Source organism: Lingula anatina, chromosome 4 (genome assembly GCF_051362555.1).
Source record: "Lingula anatina isolate TDL-2025a chromosome 4, LinAna3.0, whole genome shotgun sequence".
Classification (NCBI taxonomy): Eukaryota; Metazoa; Brachiopoda; class Lingulata; order Lingulida; family Lingulidae; genus Lingula; species Lingula anatina.
In genome coordinates this window covers 28287057-28308246 of record NC_141770.1, presented here as the reverse complement: position 1 = coordinate 28308246, position 21190 = coordinate 28287057, and the positions used below count along the sequence as shown (strand labels likewise).

General features: G+C 37.5%; 1 protein-coding gene across 1 annotated transcript in view; it reads right to left on the bottom strand.

The window, feature by feature from the left end:
- The window catches only part of LOC106176926 (scavenger receptor cysteine-rich domain-containing protein DMBT1-like), a 35519-nt gene extending 14889 nt beyond the window's left edge, over positions 1-20630 (bottom strand). Inside the window, exons 1-10 of the mRNA XM_087011510.1 lie at positions 20324-20630; positions 4754-4892; positions 4516-4634; positions 4091-4229; positions 3789-3976; positions 3298-3436; positions 2978-3162; positions 2283-2418; positions 2041-2159; positions 1505-1643 (exon numbers count right to left, since the gene is read on the bottom strand). Of these exons, the coding sequence (XP_086867636.1) occupies positions 1505-1643; positions 2041-2159; positions 2283-2418; positions 2978-3162; positions 3298-3436; positions 3789-3976; positions 4091-4229; positions 4516-4634; positions 4754-4892; positions 20324-20630 (1610 nt within the window). The remainder of the gene's footprint in view (positions 1-1504; positions 1644-2040; positions 2160-2282; positions 2419-2977; positions 3163-3297; positions 3437-3788; positions 3977-4090; positions 4230-4515; positions 4635-4753; positions 4893-20323) is intronic.
- Between the last annotated feature and the right edge of the window lie 560 nt (positions 20631-21190).

Below are 21190 nucleotides of genomic sequence, written 5' to 3'. Positions count from 1 at the left end.
GACGCCAGACAGTAAACCGCAGGCTGTTGGAACACCCCTATCCTTCAAGAAGAATGTCGAAGAAGTCACGCTTGGCACCTGCACATCGAGCAAACAGGCTGCAGTGGGCGCGGCAAAACCGTAACCTTACGGTCCAACATTGGAATCGCATGATGTTTGCTGATGAGTTCCGTTTTCTACTGTATCGAACAGATGGAAGAATGAGAGTGCGCAGACTCGTTGGAGAGTGGATGTTGACTGAAAATATCCAAGAAACAATAGCTGGAGGAGGTGGTTCACTGCATGGTAGTGATGCCATTTGCAGCAACGGCATTTGCCCATTGCTTTCTCTGGATGAAAACCTTAACGCTGCCAGATACAGGGACATTCTCCAACAGAACCTTGGGCCATTCACAAGAGGGATATACAGAGACATTTTTAGATTGCAACATGACAACGCAACTCCCCATACAACCCGATAAATTAACGACTATATCCGCCAAAATAACACTCAGCTGATGCCACAGCCAGCAAACAACCCAGAAACATACCCAATTGGGCACAAGTGGGACGAACTTGGTTGTTCCATTCAAAGGAAAAATCCCTTCCGCTACAAATTTGGATCGACGTCGAGATTCCCTTCAAGTTGAATGGACCAGAATTTTCTCCAAAGTGCTGTAACTCTAGTTCACAGTATGCCACGCCATTCCCGCTACTAAGATTAATAATGAGGTCTGAAGGGTTTTCATGACAATGTCCCCAAATTTCAAATTAATTGTCAATCACAATACAAATTTATGTTTAATTTTTCACTTGTCTCTATCGTATATATAAAAAAAAATCATTTCAGGGGACATGAGGAAAAACCCTTAATAAATAAACGCTTTTCTTAGATTTGCGTTTTTTTTATTTCTCTTTTACTTTGCTAATCCTCCAGCTTCACATATTTAGCAATATAAAGGGTATACTTTTGGTAATAACAATAATAATGAAATAAACAGAGCGAAATGCATTCCAAAATTTCCGTGTACCAACCATTTTGGGCAAGAGAAAAAAAAAATATATCATATATATATCATTTTGTTTTTTTGGAAAAAAAGTCCGTTTTTCAGAAAAAAAATGTTTGAACATTTCACCTTGTAATAAAGGTCAAAGTTCAAATCCAAGGGCATACTTTTTCTTTCGGGTTGGTAGATATTTTAATATCAAAAAGCTTAAAAGCATTTAATTTTGCCAATTTTGCCAAAGGTGCATTGCGACGAGCGCCACACTTAGACCCAAGTACGGACAAACATCGAAATCCACATGGATCGAGTTGAGGTTATATGTGACCTACATACAAGAGATGGCACTCTTCTAGTTAAGGAGGAGTAACGGTGACAGGCGGGACTAAAGCCATGTGTGCCGCCAGCGCACACGCTGGTGGTACAATAAGTTGACGTGATCAGATTTTTTGAGAAATGGGTAACATTCTTTGTGATTAAAATGAGTAGCAAATGAAACATAAAGTAAACGATATGCTTACTTGTAACCAAGCATTCTGCACACCACACGTGCATCTTTGTCATCCCAGCCGTCATCACAGACAGTGCCCCATCCGCCGTTGTAGAACACCTCAACTCTTCCCTCACCGACACGAGAGCCATTTACCAATCTCACTTCAACTAAAAACGATCAGCAATGTTTTTCCTTAGAATTATTTATTTGTTCACACAATGTTTCTCACAAAAGTGGTCGATTTTGATGTTCATTTTGAGTATGGCGATAGCAAACTGTGGAAACATTCCTTTTTATGTCGACTTAATTATATTATATTATATTATATTATATTATATTATATTATATTATATTATATTGTTCTTAACGTTTTCGCATGTATTCAAAGTGTTAACAAGTGCATACAACTAGAGTCCATGGAAAAGTAATCTAAATAGCATTACAGAGGCATGCAGCACAAGTAAAGTACGTAATTGTAGAAAACATTTGTTCACCCACAAGGTGTCGCTGCAAAACATCTAACTCCAGCATCCTCAAAGTGATGACAGTTGTGTGTCCTCCAACCCCTGTGTCCACAATCTTTGATAGAGGTCTCTTTCCCAGAACAGTCGACGTTATCCATAAGAATGGAACCAGTACCTCGACCAAACTCAGCGCGCGAAAAGGAAACGGAGTCAGTGGGACTTGAATGTGTAAGCCATATTAAATTAGTTGACATGATCAGATTTTTTCTTTACAAATTTTAATTACAACTTTTTACGATTAAAATGAGTAGCAAATGAAACATAAAATAAAAAAGTACTTACTTGTAACCAAGCATTCTGCAGACCACACGAGCATCGTTGTCATCCCAATCGTCATCACAGACAGTGCCCCATTCACCGTTATGGAAGACCTCAACTCTTCCCTCAGCGTCACGAAAGCCACCCACCAATCTCACAACTGCAAAGAAAAGTCCGTTTTATTAGAAAATGTTTGAACGTTTCACCTTGTAATAAAGGTCAAAGTTCAAATCCAAGGGCATATTTGAAATCTCCACATATGACTTTCGGTCAGCCATCTAAAGATTTTTTCCCAATAATTCCTTAGGGGTTGGTAGATATTTTAATTTCTAAAAGCTTAAAGGAATTTTGCCAATTTTGCCAAAGGTGCATTGCGACGAGCGCCACACGTAGACCCAAGTATCGACAAACATCAAAATTCACAAGGGTCGAGTTGAGGTTATATGTGACCTACATACAAGAGATGGCACTTTTCTAGTTAAGGAGAAGTAACGGTGACAGGCGGGACTAAAACCATATGTACCGCCAGCGCACACGCTGATCATCAACGACGATCATCAGCGTTTTATATAAGGACCATTCATTGCGAAAATTCGCCCAATGCGAAAATCATTTAAACACCATTATGATGCTCCCTCAGGTCCATGGCAAAATAATAAAAATGACATTTTGTAGCATTACTAAAATATGTAAATTAAGGAAACACTTTGTTCACCCACCAGGCCCTGCTTCGACACATCTGACACCAGCATCCTTAAAGTGATCACAGTCGTGTGACCTCCAACCGTTGTGTCCGCAATCTTGGATAGAAGCTTCGCTACCAGAGCAGGCCACGTTATCCATTAGAATGGGACCAAATCCTCGACCGAAATAAGTGCCGTTAAAGGATACAGAATACTTGGGGCTGGAATTTGTAAGCCACATTAATTTGGTTGACATTAGCAGATGCTTTTTTTTTTAATTTTTTTTAATTGGTAACATTCTTAAAAGTGATTAAAATCAGTAGTAGCAAATAAAACAAAATAAAAGATGTGCTTACTTGTAACCAAGCATTCTGCAGACCACACGAGCATCGTTGTCATCCCAGCTGTCATCACAGACAGTGCCCCATTGAAAATTTAGAAACACTTCAACTATACCCTCGCTGGCACGAACGCTACCCACCAATCTCACTTTAACTACAAAGAATTGCAGATGACGATCAAGAAAGTCTTTTATTAGAACTTATTATTTGGTCACAAATTGTTTCTTACAAAACTGGGCAAATCTGACGTTTATTTTGAGTATGACGCTAGCAAACTGTGGGGAAATTGTTTTTTATGTCGACATAATTATATTATATTATATTATATTATATTATATTATATTATATTATATTATATTATATTATATTATATTGTTCTTAACGTGTTCGTTTATATTCAAGGTCTTAACAAGTGCATAAGACTCGGATCCAGGACAAAATAATTTAACTAGCATTATGTAGCATGACTAAAATACGTGATTTAAGAAAACAGTCTGTTCACCTACCAGGTGTTGTTGCAGTGCAACATCTGACACCAGCATCCTCAGAGTGGCCGCAGTCGTGTGCCCTCCAACCTTTGTGATTACAATCTTTGATGGAGGCCTCATTCCCAGAGCAGGCGAAGTTATCCATAAGAATGGAACCAGTACCTCGACCGAAATAAGGGGCGGAAAAAGATACGGAGCCATTTGGGCTGGAATTTGTAAGCCACACCAAATTAGTTGACATGCCCAGATTTAAAAAATGAATAACTTTTTTACGATTAAAATGAGTAGCAAAAGAAACACAAAATAGACGATGTGCTTACTTGTAACCAAGCATTCTGCAGACCACATGGGCATCGTTGTTATCCCAGTCGTCATCACAGACAGTGCCCCATTCACCATTATGGAGCACCTCAACTCTGCCCTCACCGGCATGAACACCACCCACCAATCTCACTTCAACTGTAAGGAATTCCGAATGACGATCAGTAAAGTTTTATATAAGCATTAACCTTATGCTAAGGCACTGTTTAACACAAAACGGGAAATAAAAACCGAGCCCAGTGCGAAAATCATTTAAACACCATTGTAATCTCCCCTCAGGTCCATGGCTAAGATAATCTAAATACCATTGCGGTTATTACTAAAATGCGTGATTGAAGAAAACAGTTTTTTCACCCACCAGGCCTTATCGGGACACATCTGACACCAGCATGTTCAAAGTGCCTACAGTTGTGTGACCTCCAACCTCTGTGGCCGCAATCCTGGATAGAAGCTTCGTTCCCAAAGCAGGCCACGTTATCCATTAGAATGGGACCAGTACCTCGACCGAAATAAGTGCCGTAAAAGGACATAGAATACTTGGGGCTGGAATTTTAGGCCACATTAATATGGTTGACATAAGGAGATTTTTTAGAAATGTGTAACATCCTTTATAGTGATTAAAATCAGTAGCAAAGGAAACATAAAATAAACGATGTACTTACTTGTAACCAAGCATTCTGCAGACCACACGGGCATCGTTGTCATCCCATCCGTCATCACAGACAGTGCCCCATTCACCATTATGGAAGACCTCAACTCTGCCCTCACCGGCACGAGAGCCACCCACCAATCTCACTTTAACTACAAAGAGTTGCAGATGACGATCAAAAATATCTTTTATTAGGACTTATATTTTGGTCACACATTGTTTTTTTAGTGGGCGATTTTGACGTTCATTTTGAATGTGACGCTAGCAAATGTGGAAAAATTGCTTTTTTTGTGGACATAATTATATTATATTATATTATATTATATTATATTATATTATATTATATTATATTATATTATATTATATTAACGTGTAAGGGTCCCGGTGAGTTTTTTGTGATCATTAGACACTTAATAAACAAATTTACATATCTGAGATTGAAAAATTAAAACTGGTTTGATTCAGACAAAGTATCGCTTTATTTTTAAAAGACTAACCCCAAAACCTCGAATACGAGTCTAAGCGGAAGTGAAACAGTACTGGTGGTCTCGTGACCCTTGTTTCTAACCAGAATTCTTTAGAGCGTGAGTAGATGTGTGCACATCAGTTTTCTGGTATTTTTTAACGAAAATTAGCAGAGTTCGAAAGGGACAAGGGCACTTCTGCAAACGCTGTTTCAATTCATTTGTTCCGGTAGTAACCAAAATCGCCTGCAATTAGGAGGCAGTAGATTGCCTTTGCGAAAACAAGGGACGATTTCGTGGAGCCCTCCCAGCATTCGGAACTTTGTGAAAAACATTTTGATGTTACGTGCTACTCTTTAAAGTGCCAATTGCTGAGGAATATGGGGAAAGAAGATGGAATAGTTCGAAAGCGTTTATTACCCGACGCTGTACCAACGATACCCGTTTTCAAACGAGTGAATCAAGTTTCGAAGCCGAGTCGAGTGAAACTGCAAGTGCAGCCGCTAGAGCCGATGGAAATAAACGGTTTAGGTCTGCATACAGAAAAAAGGGAGTTGACAAGGGTAAGTAATACCAGTTTAATCAGTATGGATTATTAAGATATAAGGGATATAGCGTAGCATCATGATACGGTGTACATGGATCAACGTTGAAAACAGGTTGATACGTTGAATTGCCGTTGATCTACCTAAATTCAACGTAAAACCAACGTTGATCCAGCCACGTCAAAACACCGTCATAATGTGACGTTGACTCAACGTTGTATATTGGTCATTAGCACAACCTTGCAGGCATTGATTGTAATTTAAAATATTAATTATTGAAAACGTGATACTTTGTTTATCAATACTGTAACTAACTTTATCAAAATAATAAAAAAGTGTTTTAAAGTAAAAGTGACAGTTGTTTTGTATCTTTAGTGAACTAATGAATTTTCTTAACTTGTTATTCAGAAATACATTCCGATAAACTTCTTTGCAAGGTCAGCTAACACTAGGATGAATAAGTCGCTGTAAATGTGATGGGGTGAAGTTAATAAACTTGACAGTTCTCGGTACCCTGTTATAGATAGACAGGTTGAGGTGACTGACTTTGTTATATATATATATATATATATATATATATATATATATATATATATATATATATATATATATATATATTGTTATATGTATATATATACATATATACCCTACATATACAGACTTGACATTTAATATGGAATATTTTTTTCCAAATCATTTTTCATAAGTTTTTTCCTATTTTGCTGACTGATAAATAAAAATTAGGATTAAAATTGTGTTTTAATATCTTTTAATTATCTCTTTGATGTTATTGTGACATGAGTTCATTAATTGAATTCGCCAGAGAAGCAAACAAAAACACATTGCCTATTCTATATCATACGACTACCATTAAAATGATATTTTGGATCTCCATATTTTCCAAATTATTGTCTGTAAAAGAGTAACATGCTCCACAAAGGACGCTCATGTCAGTGTCTAGTCACAGTAACGGTTGCTATTACGCCTGACCTCTTCTGGCTGCTACCAGAGCTCTCAAGTGGCAAGGCATTCTTTGGGATAGGTTTTTAGAGTTCAATCTGGCATAACATTCCAGGCATCGGTCAAAATCTGTCCAATTTGGTCCAGTTTTGTTGTAGGACAGGGCCATTGATTTGGAGAGTAATGGCCTACCCACACATTGTCTATGTGGTTCAAATATGGCGATTTTGATGACCAAGGTAGCTGCTCATTCCCTTGGTTCTGTAAGTAATCTGCTATTAAAAGTGCTCTTTGTGAACCGGCAATCTCATCGTGCAACCTAAAATTGTTCATCACGTGCCCCCTATCAAATGATAGTCAAGTGGTTCCCAGATTATTCCTGTATTTGATCTGGTTCAATTTTCGTCGATGACTACGATGGTATCTACTCCAAATACTGACGCTGTTAATGACCTTAGTCACTTTAGACGCTGCACACGCTTCGTCGTTGGTCTCTTCTGGATGTCTGTAAACTCTGTTTTGACTAGTTGAGCGGTACAGGTGAAATCTGACCTCAATAAAGAAAGCCACGACGTTTCAGTGTTCAACCAAGAAACGTCCCCAATTCATGAGAGAAACATACAACGATGTTTTGCTGTTTACAGTGGGTTCCTCGGAGGTCGTCTGGTATTCTAACCTTCTAAAACCGGTTTGGTGTTCGTTAAGGGCCTTGAGAAATGCGTTTTGGTGGCAATTTACCCCTCAGGACTGGGTGGTTTTCGTTTAGTTGCAACAGCATACCCCGAAAGAAAGTGGGTTCTGTACCCTGGTGGTAAGATTTCAGTACATTGGATGTGGCCTGTGTAGGTACATCAGTCTGGGCATTTCTCTATAAAACTGTGCGGATCGTTTCGTTTGGCGCAATTATCTGTTTGGCAGTGTCTGTCTTTTTCGCACCATTCTACCACAGATTAAGACATTTGTAAAGCACTGCATAGCTCATTTTACACAGTGCAAAACCGACCATTTGCATACAAAATTTCAAAATCTTCTATGCAGTAGTTACTGACATTTTGATACTTTTTTGGCAGAACCATGCTTTGCCAAAGCCAAGCTTTGACCTGCCCAAAGGAGCAGTATCCAATTAAATCACTGCATATTACATAATGCAGCAGCGCAACAAAGTTGGAATTCAGTTAATTGGTAGCGACGCACCTGACTGCACACTTCTCCATTCACATATCTTATATGATATCAGAGTTTTTTTTTAAAAAGAACGCATTTTTACCTAGGCATACCTTCGAAACTGAAATATTCCATATTAAATGTCAAGTCTGTATTGAGCCATCTAACACGTCCTACTGCTAAACACATCCAGGCTAAAAGGGTGTACCATGCTTAGGAGCTAAATGCGTTGAAAAAATCAGACAAAGCAGGCACTTGGACGTTTTTACAGTGTACGTTATAATTGTGTACCTGCGTTTTGTATCAAAAAAAAAAAAAAAAAAAAAAAAAAAAAAATTCAGGTCATTTTAATGTCTTTTCATGCAAGAATGTTGTCTAACGACTGGGGTTGATACAATGTTGCTATCTGACGTTGATCCAACTTTCAAATCCAATGTTTATCCAACGTATTATCAACGTTATGGTTCAACGTTGTTTCAACGTTAAAACAACATAATTTGCCCGCTGGGTGTAATATGGGAATAATGATATTGTCCCTCATTTTTAAATATTTTAACAGGGTATCACTTTACTTAAAACATATTTTGATAAATTTTAGATGTTGCAAGAGTATGAAATGGAGGAACCCATTCCTCAAGTTCAGAGAAGAGAAACTGCAGAAGCTCTGACTGATGGTCAAGGCATAGGATCTGGAGAAGATCAAATGGAATGTACAGGGTACAGACATGTTGCATATCAATTTTGTCTTCATTTCCTCTGAATAAATCTATAGTTCGAACATTTGATATATTTCAAATGTTAATCCTCTTATTCGCTCGTGTTGCTCATTTTATTACTCGTTAATCCTTACAAATATTCAAATATTTGATGTTGCTTTTTGCAATATAGCACATTAATCACACAGTAAATTATTAAAGCTTATTTGAATTCAGGTTGCTTTAAGCAGCCATGCATTATAATGACAATGGACACAAAGAACAGGCCTATAACAATTAAGGGTGGAGACAAGCGGAGTGCTGTAGTCTTTCCCAAGTTTAAAAAGGGTGACTACACTGTGAGGGATATACCAGTCGACTGCACATTTGGTATGCGTCTGTAAATAAACTAATTTCACCTTCTGCTTGGTAATTTAATATTATCCCTATAATATTATATTTTATGAGTCTAATGTTGACGGGCATTGATTGTTTGTACAGGAAAAACGTGTATGATGGTTGACAATATATGCAACTTTATTATTGTACTTTTGTACAGTGGTCGGAATAATTTTGTTTCCGATGTACACCGGTGTAACAACGTTCGAAATGTTTTAATCCCTATCTTGTGAATAGAAGGGGGCGGACAAACAACGGAGGGCCGTATAAATCCCTTCAAAATTTGAACGCACAAACACATTAGCTTAGGTGGAATAACACAATACTTAATACGAGTGAACCCCATGTCGCCAGTTTCTGTGGTCCAGCGCGAGCGCGACAATCCGCTGTAACTAGGTGTAATTAACAGCAGGATACATCAACCAGAAGGTCCCTATTGTTTGTTGCGGCGATAGGATTATAGCTTGAAGAGGCTAAACCCATGCCATGCTAAGGCGTGCCACGCGAAGCGAACTGTCCTTTTGTTCACTAGTTTGGCACGCGCAACTGGTTTTTAGTGTTGCTAACAAACTGCTAGTTAATTTTGTTATCAGTTATTTCATCCTATATGAAATTTCCGCAGTCAAAAATTGAACTAATTATTGTTGGGTCGAAATGCATGAGCGTCAGCATCAATCTGTCTCAAAAATTTCCTATTGCATTAATTTATAAATGTATAATTTATTTATGTACTTACATTTTAATTTGAAATATCTGCATTCAAGCGTTCAAGTATTTATAAAACATGAATGATAATGAAAGAGGAATAAGGAAATATCATATTACTTATATTATGCTTATATTATAATATTGAAATTAAATGAGGTGCATTGACATAGGCGCAATGACAATCCAACTGCAACGTGCAACAGGGGGAAGTCTGGCTGTATGATCATACAATGTACGAAAGTACGGTCAATTAAAAGTGTAAATCATCAGTTAAAGAGGAGGGGGTCTTACTAAAGCTCGCTATCTATTGTTAAACCCGACTGTTATTATCTCTCGAACAAGCTTAAATCATGCCTATACAATTACTGTGTCTCCGGCTGCCGCTCAGAAACGCCATGTCGAACATATTTTGCTACAGTGAGAAACATGGTACACTAGCGACTTGTTTTAGATCACTCAAGAAAGGATGCAAACGTGCGACACCAGAGGAAAAACAATCAAGTATGCATCTGGTCCATTAATAGTAATTGCACAGTGCATGTTACTAGACCTTTGTCCTAACTCAGTAGTCAGGAATAAGATGTTTGGATAAAAAGCTTCTATTCAACTCGCTTAGACCCGTGATGCTATCATCCGCTGAAACACGTAACTGAACCCTCTACCTGAACCTGAAGTCCCTTTAGCTGAAACAAAAGCTGCCCCTTGAACCTGTCCATTTTTTAATCGTCAAATGATTTGTGATTTCATTGAACGTCTTTGATCGAAAGCTTTCAAGTGACAATAACCGAACCATGTGTTGATTATTTATTAAAGCGTAATTAAGTTTATTCAACATGATCTATTTTGTAAACAATACTTGCCAAGATTCAGCTTGGATTGATCACCGTCACTATTTAGCTTCTCGCCTATAATGCGTGCTAAAGGCCGGGTCACACTGCGATTGCGACCTTTTTGCAACCTTTTTGCAACCACAAAATCTGGCGGTCGCTTGCGATCACTTTGCAAGCTAATTAAGAAGCTGTGGCCAATTTTGATCGGCAAGCAGTCGCAAACCGGTTGCAACAAGGTTGCAGTATGGTATCTGCAACCTCTTATAGACCATCTTCAAGTTATAGGTTACCAGTCGCACACTGTTTGCCGAGCGATACACAACCTGTCTGCAACCACTCGGTGTCCGAAAACCGGTTGCAGGATTGTAGCAATCGCTTGCCAACTGGTAGCAGCAAGGTCGCTCGGAACATACATGTATATGTTGCCAACTTGTGACAGTAGCTGCTTTCCCATAAATTCACCTCTCAAAAGACAAAAATGTTGTAGTAAAACGACTCCTTTTCAAAAAGACGGGACTGCTATAATCATTGACTCTGTTTACCTAAGAAGTAAAACGAGTAAAAAAACTCGAAAATACTGGGTGAACCCGTGGATTGCAAGACGCCCCTTATAAGGCGATTACAAACATTTGATGAAAGAACTTCGACTTGGAAATCAGGAAGTTTTCCTTTCCTTCCTAAAAATAGAATTAACAATGTTTTGTGAACTTTTGAAAATACTACACCCTTACCTAACGAAACCAGTGTTGCAATAAAAACATAAACTTGCAAACGTTTTGATCCTTATTAATCTCATAATACTCTTTAATATTTTCTTGTTCAAATACTTGATCTCTTTGAGGTCGCAAGGCCTGTGCAGTTACGGTCACACTGAACAAAAAACCTCTTTGCGACTTGCAACTGTCACCGGTTGCAAAAAGGTCGGCGACCGGTTGCAACAACTCGCAAAGTGGTTTCCAAATGAACGCTGGGTTAATATCCGGTTGCGCCGGTTTTCGGTGCAGCACCGATAACCTCCTGGCGACCGAAAAACCTACTTGTGGTATCCAACCGGTTGCTAACAGGTCGCCGACTGCTTTGCAACTGATTTGCAACCGAATGTGTGGTTTTCCCTTTGTCTTTTTATGCTAGGCGTTTGTCACTTACAATATAACGTAATTAAATCGTGACAAGTCATGCGCATCGTGTACTTTTTACACTCTCATCCTTGTAGTGAGGATACCAAGCACTGGGAAGATGTTAAATTGTTTGTGTTGAAACTATTTTTATTTAAGTCTATTGGACACATTTTACGATTTGTTCAATTATTTGTGGATAATTTTGATGTTGAAATTATGATATATTAAATAGCAGTTATATCTTGCTGATTAAATTGCTTTTATTTTCCGTTTTCTCTGCATTCGTGTATTTGTTTCATTGTTTACTCTGATAATATGGCTTTGCAAAATTTAAATAACATACAGCGATATATAATTGAGGTTTTCGGCATTTTACCTATGATTTTCGCAAAATGATAAAATAAATAAACGTAGCGTCAAAAAATCGTAAATTGCTTTTATCATCACATTTTTTTTTGTTTCGTAAGTGTGAAATACCTGCCTGGTATATGAAAGCCTTGGAAATTGGTATAAAATATTGCCAACAAATGCAATTTATGTTTTCTTTTTCTAAAATATTATAATTTGTGACCTTGATATTTAGAAGGCTTACATAACAAATTATGAAAAAGAATTTGCCCAAATAGACCATCATCCTACGCCTATTTTATTGCAGTCGCTTGCAACCTTCCTGCGACATATTTTCGAACGCCTGCGATCGGTAAAAAACCTGTTAGCGACAAAGATACTAAAGACCGTCAATCGACCATACAGTTACAACTGCAACCTTCTGGCGTCCTGCTGCCGACTACTTGCGACTGATAAAAAACTTGTAAGCGACCAGTCGACTAAATACGGTCAATCGACCGTGCAGTTGCAAATAGTATGCTACTGGTTATAGCAACCTACTGACAACCAAGAAGAGACCAATAGGCAACCTTTAGGATACCGATAATTTTCATCTTTAGTCGCACTGGTTGTCGGTGCACAAAAAATGGCCTTCGTGTGTCACCGATCGCAGGCGACCTGTTAGCAACCTTATGCGACCACTTTAAAACCTATGGCAACCTCCTTGCGACTGAGGTTGCAAAGAGGTTATCAAAAGGTTGCAAGCGCAGTGTGACCCAGGCTTTAACGACAGACAACTTAAAAATATTATCTGTGTAACTGTGCAAATGAACGCATTTAGTTAAAATATAACGAAGCCGGCATTTAATCCATCGAACATATTTATATTTGTTCTTTTAAAACCAGTGTAAGGTTAACGCCAAATCAAAGCAAGCCTTGCAGACTGGTTTTGTTTAAACTGTCGTACATTAAGTAAAGCTAAGTAAAGCCTGTTTCTACTTCGCAGTGTTCATCCCAGCCATAAAACTGCATGAAGGATAACAAGACTCCGTAGACCTGTGCTTCAGGTTTCCAGGAATCCCGTGTAACACAATAATATCGAAGGCCTGAGAGTAATACATATATGAGGCCGTGTATGAAAGATTTAACAAATTAGAAATTCAAGAATTTAAACATGCTAGGTACATGCACATCACTTAATAAGTCATTTCACAAAAATCGCATCTAATTGTTTAGATTAACCTTTACTTTTATCGATCTCATCCCGTTGTCTCAACCACGTAAAAGAAATATAGAGAACATGAGGAAAAGTAACACGTTTACATGCAGGCGAAGGAGTTATACTTCAATATTAATCGCGAACAATATCAACAGCGACTAAAGACCGTTGCCTGTCTTTCACACTTTTACACAAACACACGAAGGTTTAATAAAGGGAGTCGCGGCGCGATATCTATCTCTTTCATTCGAACAAGCAAAGGGCTGACCCGAAGTAAGCTTTCTATACTAATGTCCTTTTTATTGTATATTGTAATTACTCTACTTGCTCGCCTCCATTGTCTTGTAAAAGTGACAAAGAATGTGTTGTATTCACACATGAGTTGAAAGAACTTTGCATAACTCCTTTGACTTAAGTTGCATAATGTCTTTCTCAAGGTTATAATCAGTGTGAAGAGGGTGTCTTGCCTCATTTAAAAAGGGTGTTGTTCTACATACTGGTTGTTGCTTAACTTATGCTAATCTTAAGCTTTTATGTACCAATATGGTTTTAATAAATCGCCAAAATTATGACATTAATGAACATTGTGTATCAAACGTTTTGATACGATTTAAATAAATGGACGAGGAGGATTACGGTATTAGGTTCTATTTACCTCTGGCTTTAACTTCGCCCTGCTATATAAATGAACAAATGTTGCAGATCGTAACAAAAAAATTTCTTATAGTGTTTTATGACATATATGATTTACACATTTGATAGTGAAACACTCCTCGACTTTAACGAATCACCTGACGTAAACTGTCTACCCACGCTCCCCGAAAAAACTGTTTCTTTTAATTTTGAAATGAATTGCTTTTAAGGCAAAGAAGTCCATTAAACCCTTTAGTCTCAATATCATTGTACAGCATGTTGTAATCGATATTTAAAAAAAATAATTTTTGCATGTACTCCGCTTTCATCGGGGATACCTCAAGTTGAGGTTCACAATTACGTCGCTCGCCTATGCTACTGGAATATATATTTAAGGACAAATTAAGCTTTATAAAGTCCCTATTGTCACACACCATAGATACTTAATTTTGTCTTGAATGAAAAATAGCCTCAAATTATCGTTTTGTGCTTAAACCTTTCATTACTTGAACCAAGATCTGTACTATAGCTACCAAGACGTACATGCATCAAGTTGGGTCTGCTGGGGGAGGGGAGCATTTAAATGATAAACGAGGAAGTCTACCTGCAAAAGCAGCAGCAGTGGTTTAAATAATCGCTATCTAGACTCCTGTTTCTTTATGTTGACAGCAACATAAAAAGTGTTTAGGGAGAAAGTCACACAAAGACCCGACGTTGTTTTGTCTTCAGCATTTGTTATCTGCAATTACTATCGTCAATTAATGAAATCGAGAAAGCAATTAAGTGACGGCACATTGAATATAGTCACTAGGTGCATTTCGCTGAGTGTTTACAAGATCTAGCGACACATTTTATCGCCACGCGTTCTAGTTTGATTAGTTTAGAAAATTAAACAGTACGTTACTCTGACGGCTCTCCGTCATTGCTATGAATCTGACATCGAATTTAGTCCAAAATATTAGTAAATTCAGAATTATTAGCGAAAACGTAAATTGCCCTAATTTGTCAGATAATCAAAAATGCCGGTGATCCACGCGGAGGGTACGCTTTCCTGAAGGTAGCGGCGACGAACGGCGACGATATTTTTCTGAATAGTGAACCTTTATTAGTTACGAAAAGCCCCCTTTTCAACAGGCGCGTTTTATTAATTACTTCATGTCACAAAGTTAATTTATACAGGCAAAACTTTATTCAAGGAAATCGTTTCACGAAATGAACGAGAGTAAAATATAAGTCGGCACAAATATAAGTCATACAACAATGAGTCATGTTATGGATCATGTTATGGGTCATGTCGGATTATAATGGCATACCTTGATGCAAAACAGTCTATCGTTTCTTCCACCGCGAGTCCCTTTATTTAATGTAATGTATTACTCATTACCCGTTTCAATTGACACTCTCTTTTTATTTCCCTCCCCCTTTCTCTTGTTAGAAGGAGGGTAAATAATTAAGCACTCAAAATCTCCACCACCAATCTTCAGAAAAACATAAGTCAACGAACCAGTGGGCTGATCCACAAAATCCGACACAGCAGAATGAATCAAATAACAGCTAGCACAAATTTATATGCAGTTAGCTATAGTGTCACTACATACATAATCAGCTGCACGCGCGAAGCTGTTGAACAAAAGGATAGTTCGCTACGGGAGACCGTTTGTTTACATAAGTACTCTAAGGGGGCGTGGCTACCCAGGCGACCAGGGGATTAGGCTAGTTACTATATGCCGTCAACAATCGTTTAGCGACCCTATCATTATACACTCTCTCTATTGTATTTTCCACCGCATTAATCGCAGTGTAATCTTCAAATGGTCCACGGGGTAAATGTACACATTCTTAATCCTAGTACGGTACATCAATCTCTTAACCTTTCAGGATATGTTAACCAGTTCTTTGGAATAAACGAGCGATTTCCGAAGGAGATCAATGTAAAGAGAAAGCTTTTGATGCCCCATTTGAGAGCAGCAAAAAGGGATGGAAAGAAGGCTGTTTTGGAGGTGAATGAATTATTCATTGACGATCGTGAGTTTATCCCCCCCCCCCCCCCCCCCAACATGCATCAGAGCACGGCATGTGGAACTAGTACTACTCAGCAAGATGTGATTCATGCCACGGGTCAACAATGCGCTCGCAGCCTGTCAAAAAGTGCCGAGAGAGGAAGACGAAGGAGACCTCGCTAGACGAATTTGCAGTACAACCGTCAATATGATCAAAGAAAACGGCTATGTAGACCCATATGGAGAACTATATGGCAATGTGTCTAATTTCACTTGGCGAAAAAGAAATCCAGTTAAACAAGCCAGGCTGGATTTTTTTCTCACCTCAGATAATTTAGTTCCAAATTTGGTCTCAGTTAGCTCACTACTTACTTATAGATCAAATCACTCACCAATTAAACTTCAAGTAAAATTTTACAGTTTTCAGCGAGGAAGAGGACTTTGTAAATTTAATAATTCCCTCCTATATGGCATGACCTATGTCGAAAAAAAATTAATGAATCCATACGAAATTTTAAAAAGGCATATTGCATTCCTATATATATTCTTGAAAATATGGACAACATTCCTGACCAGGAATTGCAGTTTATGGTGAATGATCAGATGTTTCTAGAACTTTTGTTTTTACGTTTAAGAAGAACGACTATTTCGTATGCATGTTTTAAAAAGAAAAAAGTTACAAGAGGTAGGAAAAGGGCCTATGAAAGAAATAGAACAATTAACAGAAGATTATGAAAGCTGTGATGCCCGTCTTCAACTAGAATTAGAAAGGAAAAAACAACAGTTAGTTGATATGAGAAGTGCACGGTTAAAAGGTAGTATTATTAGATCGCGCGAGAAATGGTTAACTGAGGGAGAAAACCCTACAAAATATTTTTTCAGCCTTGGAAAAATAAGATTTACAGAAGAAATTATTCCCCGACTACGGGTTGGTGAAAATGAATATATTACTGAACAGAATGAAATCTTAAAAGAAACAAAAAAGTTTTACAAAAAATTGTACTCAGAAAATACACAGTATGCTGATATTGACTGGCAAACAAATTGAAAAGATTTTAATGTACCAAAACTGACTACAGATGAGAGGGAAAGCCTAGAAGGCCCAATAACTAATGTTGAAGCCAAGATATTCCTTTTTAAAATGAGAAATAATAAAAGTCCAGGTTCGGACGGACGAAAATAGGGACCTTTGTCATACGATCTTTAAATTATGGTCTTACACATGGGCAGCTCTCTGTCACCCAAAGGGAGGGAATTATATTCAATTCAATTCAATTTATTTCTGTACTGGTACATAGATTGTCTTGACCTTGTACAATATGATATATAAATGATTATACAATACAATATGTGCATTACCATTTCTCTAATTGGTAATTATGCTGCCTAGCCGTTTGTGAATGAAAAAATAATCTTTATATAATGAACATATGTACTAGTAAATTTATTCATAAAATATTGTATCAAAGATAAACCTTGGTGTCATTATAAATTTACCATAAACATACTATAAAGATATGGATACAAGCATATGCTACATAAAAGGATATGTTCAAACTTAAAGGGAGGGAGAACTACAGTTACATAGCGGTTTACATGACTGTTAAAAGCCATTATAACGTGCATCCCGAAGGAGGATAGACCAAAATAATTTCTAAAAAATTGGCGCCCTATTACACTTTTGAATACCGTTTAAAAGATTGCCTCAGGTGCCGTATCAAGTAGAATAAAAACGATATTGGATAAACTGATAAGTAAAGAACAGACTGATTTCTTAAAACGGAGATACATAGGGGAAAATACTCGTTTAATCTATGATCTCATGCAATATACTGAGGAAAACCATATACCTGGAATATTACTTCTAATAGATTTTGAGAAAGGATTCGATAGTATATCTTGTAACTTTCTAAATCAAGTTATTATCTTTTGTAATTTCGGTCCAGACATAATAAATTACATTAAAACTTTTTTTATAAAAAATATTACTTCAAGAGTAAATCAAGGAGGTCATTTGTCCGAAATGTTTCAACCACAGCGTGGCCTGAGACAAGGTGATCCGATATCACCATATTTATTTTTGTTATGTTCTGAAATTCTTTCAGTAAGCATAACGAATAAACCTCAAATTTAAGGAATACAAATTGGGGAAAATGAATACAAGATATCGCAATATGCAGATGACACTTCCATCATCTTAGATGGTTCTGAACAGTCCCTTAACGCCTCCCTACAGGATCTAAGATGGTTTGAAAAAATTCGGGTTTAAAAATAAATTATGACAAAACTCAGGTTATTTGGATAGGGAGTAAAAAAATTCAAATGGGAAACTGTGCAAAAATTGAACACTAATATATAATAATAATAATAATAATTTATTCGAGCATTAAATGTGACAGTTACATTTGTTAGCCCTCTATACTACAAATATATAAATAAATAAATAGTTATACATCACTACGGATTACTACTAATACAGTGTTTAAGATTATTAATTACAGTGTATACGTTGTTTAAAATACTTATTACAATTGTAAATAGTTCAATACACTGAGGGAACACACATTTTCTTTGATTGGCGTATAGCTGTACGTATCTAATGTGCCATACTTATGGTTCATATAATATATAGCAGGATGAGGCTACTTCAGTGTGGCAGATGCTCATTTCTTTTGGAAATTGCCCTCTGAATGTATTTACCAACAGCGTACAATTCTTTCTCATTTTCTGGGCTTAGTATGATTTTAACCTTCTCGTCACTGCTTGCTAGGTGATGCATGTCACATTTAGGGAATTGTTTTAACATGCCCTCCCTCTCTTTTACATGGTGTCTACATTCTAGGAGGAAGTGCACTTCGTCCTCGATTGCAGGACAGTGGGGACAGAATCGTTCCTCGCGTGGTGTTTTAGGTCTGGTGTAGCGTCCTCTTTCCATTTCCAGAATATGATCACTGACTCTAATTTTAGCCACTTCCCTTTTTAATGACTGAGGGGCATTAGTTAGCAGGTACTTTTCAATTTTGTAGGACTTTTTTATCAGACTATAAGTTTTTAACTTGGTGCTTTGAGAATCAGTTAACTCTTCCCAGAACATTTTTTCAATTTTAGCATTGATTTTTTCCTCAATATTGCAATGTGTTTGGATTTGCTGAACCCCTGGGACATTTTCACTGTGAAGATTCCAAGTTGTTAACATAGTATTAATCGCTCCTGACCAACCTTTTTCCCCTATTGTCAGTTCTGCATCATGGGTGAGTTTAACTATTCTGTTATTTGGTAGATTTCCAAATCTTTGGCAGTATCGTTGTACCTGTTTAACAATGTTAGAATATAAAGGATAACGACCGAGCTCTGCGCGACTGGCATTGTTGCTGGCGTGTTTACTCAAACCCAGTGCCCATTTGCACATTCTCAAATGTGCTTGCTCAAAAGGCATTTGGTTAATTTTGTTCAGGGTCATTTTCTTTTCTTTGAATATTTCTTGGGCCCAAACTTCACAGCCATAGAGGAGTATTGGCCTTACCACTTTGTCAAACAGTTTTAAATATAGGAGAGGTGAGGATAAGTTTTGTGACGAAAGTGCACCTTTTAATGAGAACATTGCTTTCATTGCTTTTAATTTTAGATTTACTATTGCTTTTTTCATTGACCCAGTGTTAGCAAAGGTGATACCAAGGTAAGTGTATTCTTTCACAGTCTCGATCGGGTTGGCATTTATAAAGAACTTTGTATTTTTATCCACTTTACCAGATTTGTTGAAGACAACAACTTTTGATTTGTTTTCATTTACATGTAATTTCCATTTTAAGCAGTACCTTTCGAGTTTATGCAGCAAGTGCTGTAGACCGTCTTTTGATGTTGATAGGAGGATAAGATCATCAGCATAGAGGATATGACTCAGTCCAGCAACATTTCCTGGGTTATACCATTCGCTGAGATCATGTTTTAGGTCATCGATAAATATGTTAAAGAGTATTGGACTCAAATTGTCCCCTTGTCGGATGCCTATTCTTGACTTGAATGGGGTTGTATACTGTTCACCTATAGATACACCTAGTCTGGTGTTATTATACATGCACTTAATTAGTTTATAGAATTTCCCCCCAATGCCCAGCTTAAGTAGTTTGAGGAAGAGCCCTTTATGCCACACTGTGTCGAAGGCCTTTTTGAAATCAATAAAACATGCATACACATTTTTGTTCTTGCTTATGCTTCTGTTTATTAGTGACTTGAGAGTGTAAATGTGATCTGTGGTTCTGTACCCCGGTCGAAAGCCAGCTTGTTCTTGGCTCAATTTGTCTTCAGTTTCGATATGCTTGCTTAATCTTGTAGCTAATAAGGCATTAAATAGTTTCCCCATACAACTGGTTATACATATTCCTCTGTAGTTAGAGGGGTTGTTGCATTCCCCGGACTTGTATATTGGGATTATTATTCCCAAGTTCCATGTTTCTGGAATTTCAGAACTTTCCAAAACTAAGTTGAAGAGCTTGGTGATGACACCTATTAGGTACTCTTTACCTGTTTTCAACATTTCATTGGAGATCACATCTTCACCTGGGGCTTTTCCGTTCTTAAGTTTCTTTATTGCATTTTTCACTTCACTTATTGTGATGGGGTTATCGAGGATTTGCACTCCAGGTAGTGCTTCCTGCTGTGCGATTTCCTTGTCTATTTCATGGTCACCTGTGGGGGGCGTCCCACAGAGATGTTGGAAATGCTGAAGCCAGGCTTCTGCACTTATAAAATTCCCACTTTGTTCAGTTTCTTTAAGGCTTTTCAGGGTCTGCCAAAAAGCTTTTGGGTTTTTCTTTTCAATACTGAGCATTTTTTCCAACAGTGCGTCTTTGTATTCCTGTTTCTTTTGCTTAATCAATTGCTTGTACTTTTTGGTTGCAATATGATAAGTTTGTGATATAAATTGATTTTGGGGGTCTTTCTGTAATTGTTTTCCAAGTTGTTTAATATTTCTTCTGATTTCTGTGCAAGTTTTATCAAACCATGGATGTTGTTTAATCCTTTTGTTCTTTTTTCTACTATTTTTCATACGTTTCTTTTTTCTAAGAGCGTTATTTGCCGCATTTTCTATAACTGATGCTACTGCAGAGCATAATTCACTAACACCATTTTTTGTAGCTGGAAATTTGGTATGCTGTACAGCACTGATAGCCGCCAGGCTCTCTTCATTTTCAAGGGCACTTAGGAATTTTTCAGGGGAGTCCTTGTCCCACGCATATCTATCATTTAGATTTTTCACTATTTCAGTGTTATCTTTCTCTTGATAGCCCACACAATTAATCGCAAGGTCTAGCAAGCAGTGATCTGACAGGTAATCTATGGGATGAACTGTGAAGAAACTAACCTTTCTGAGCATCCTGTCACTTAAAA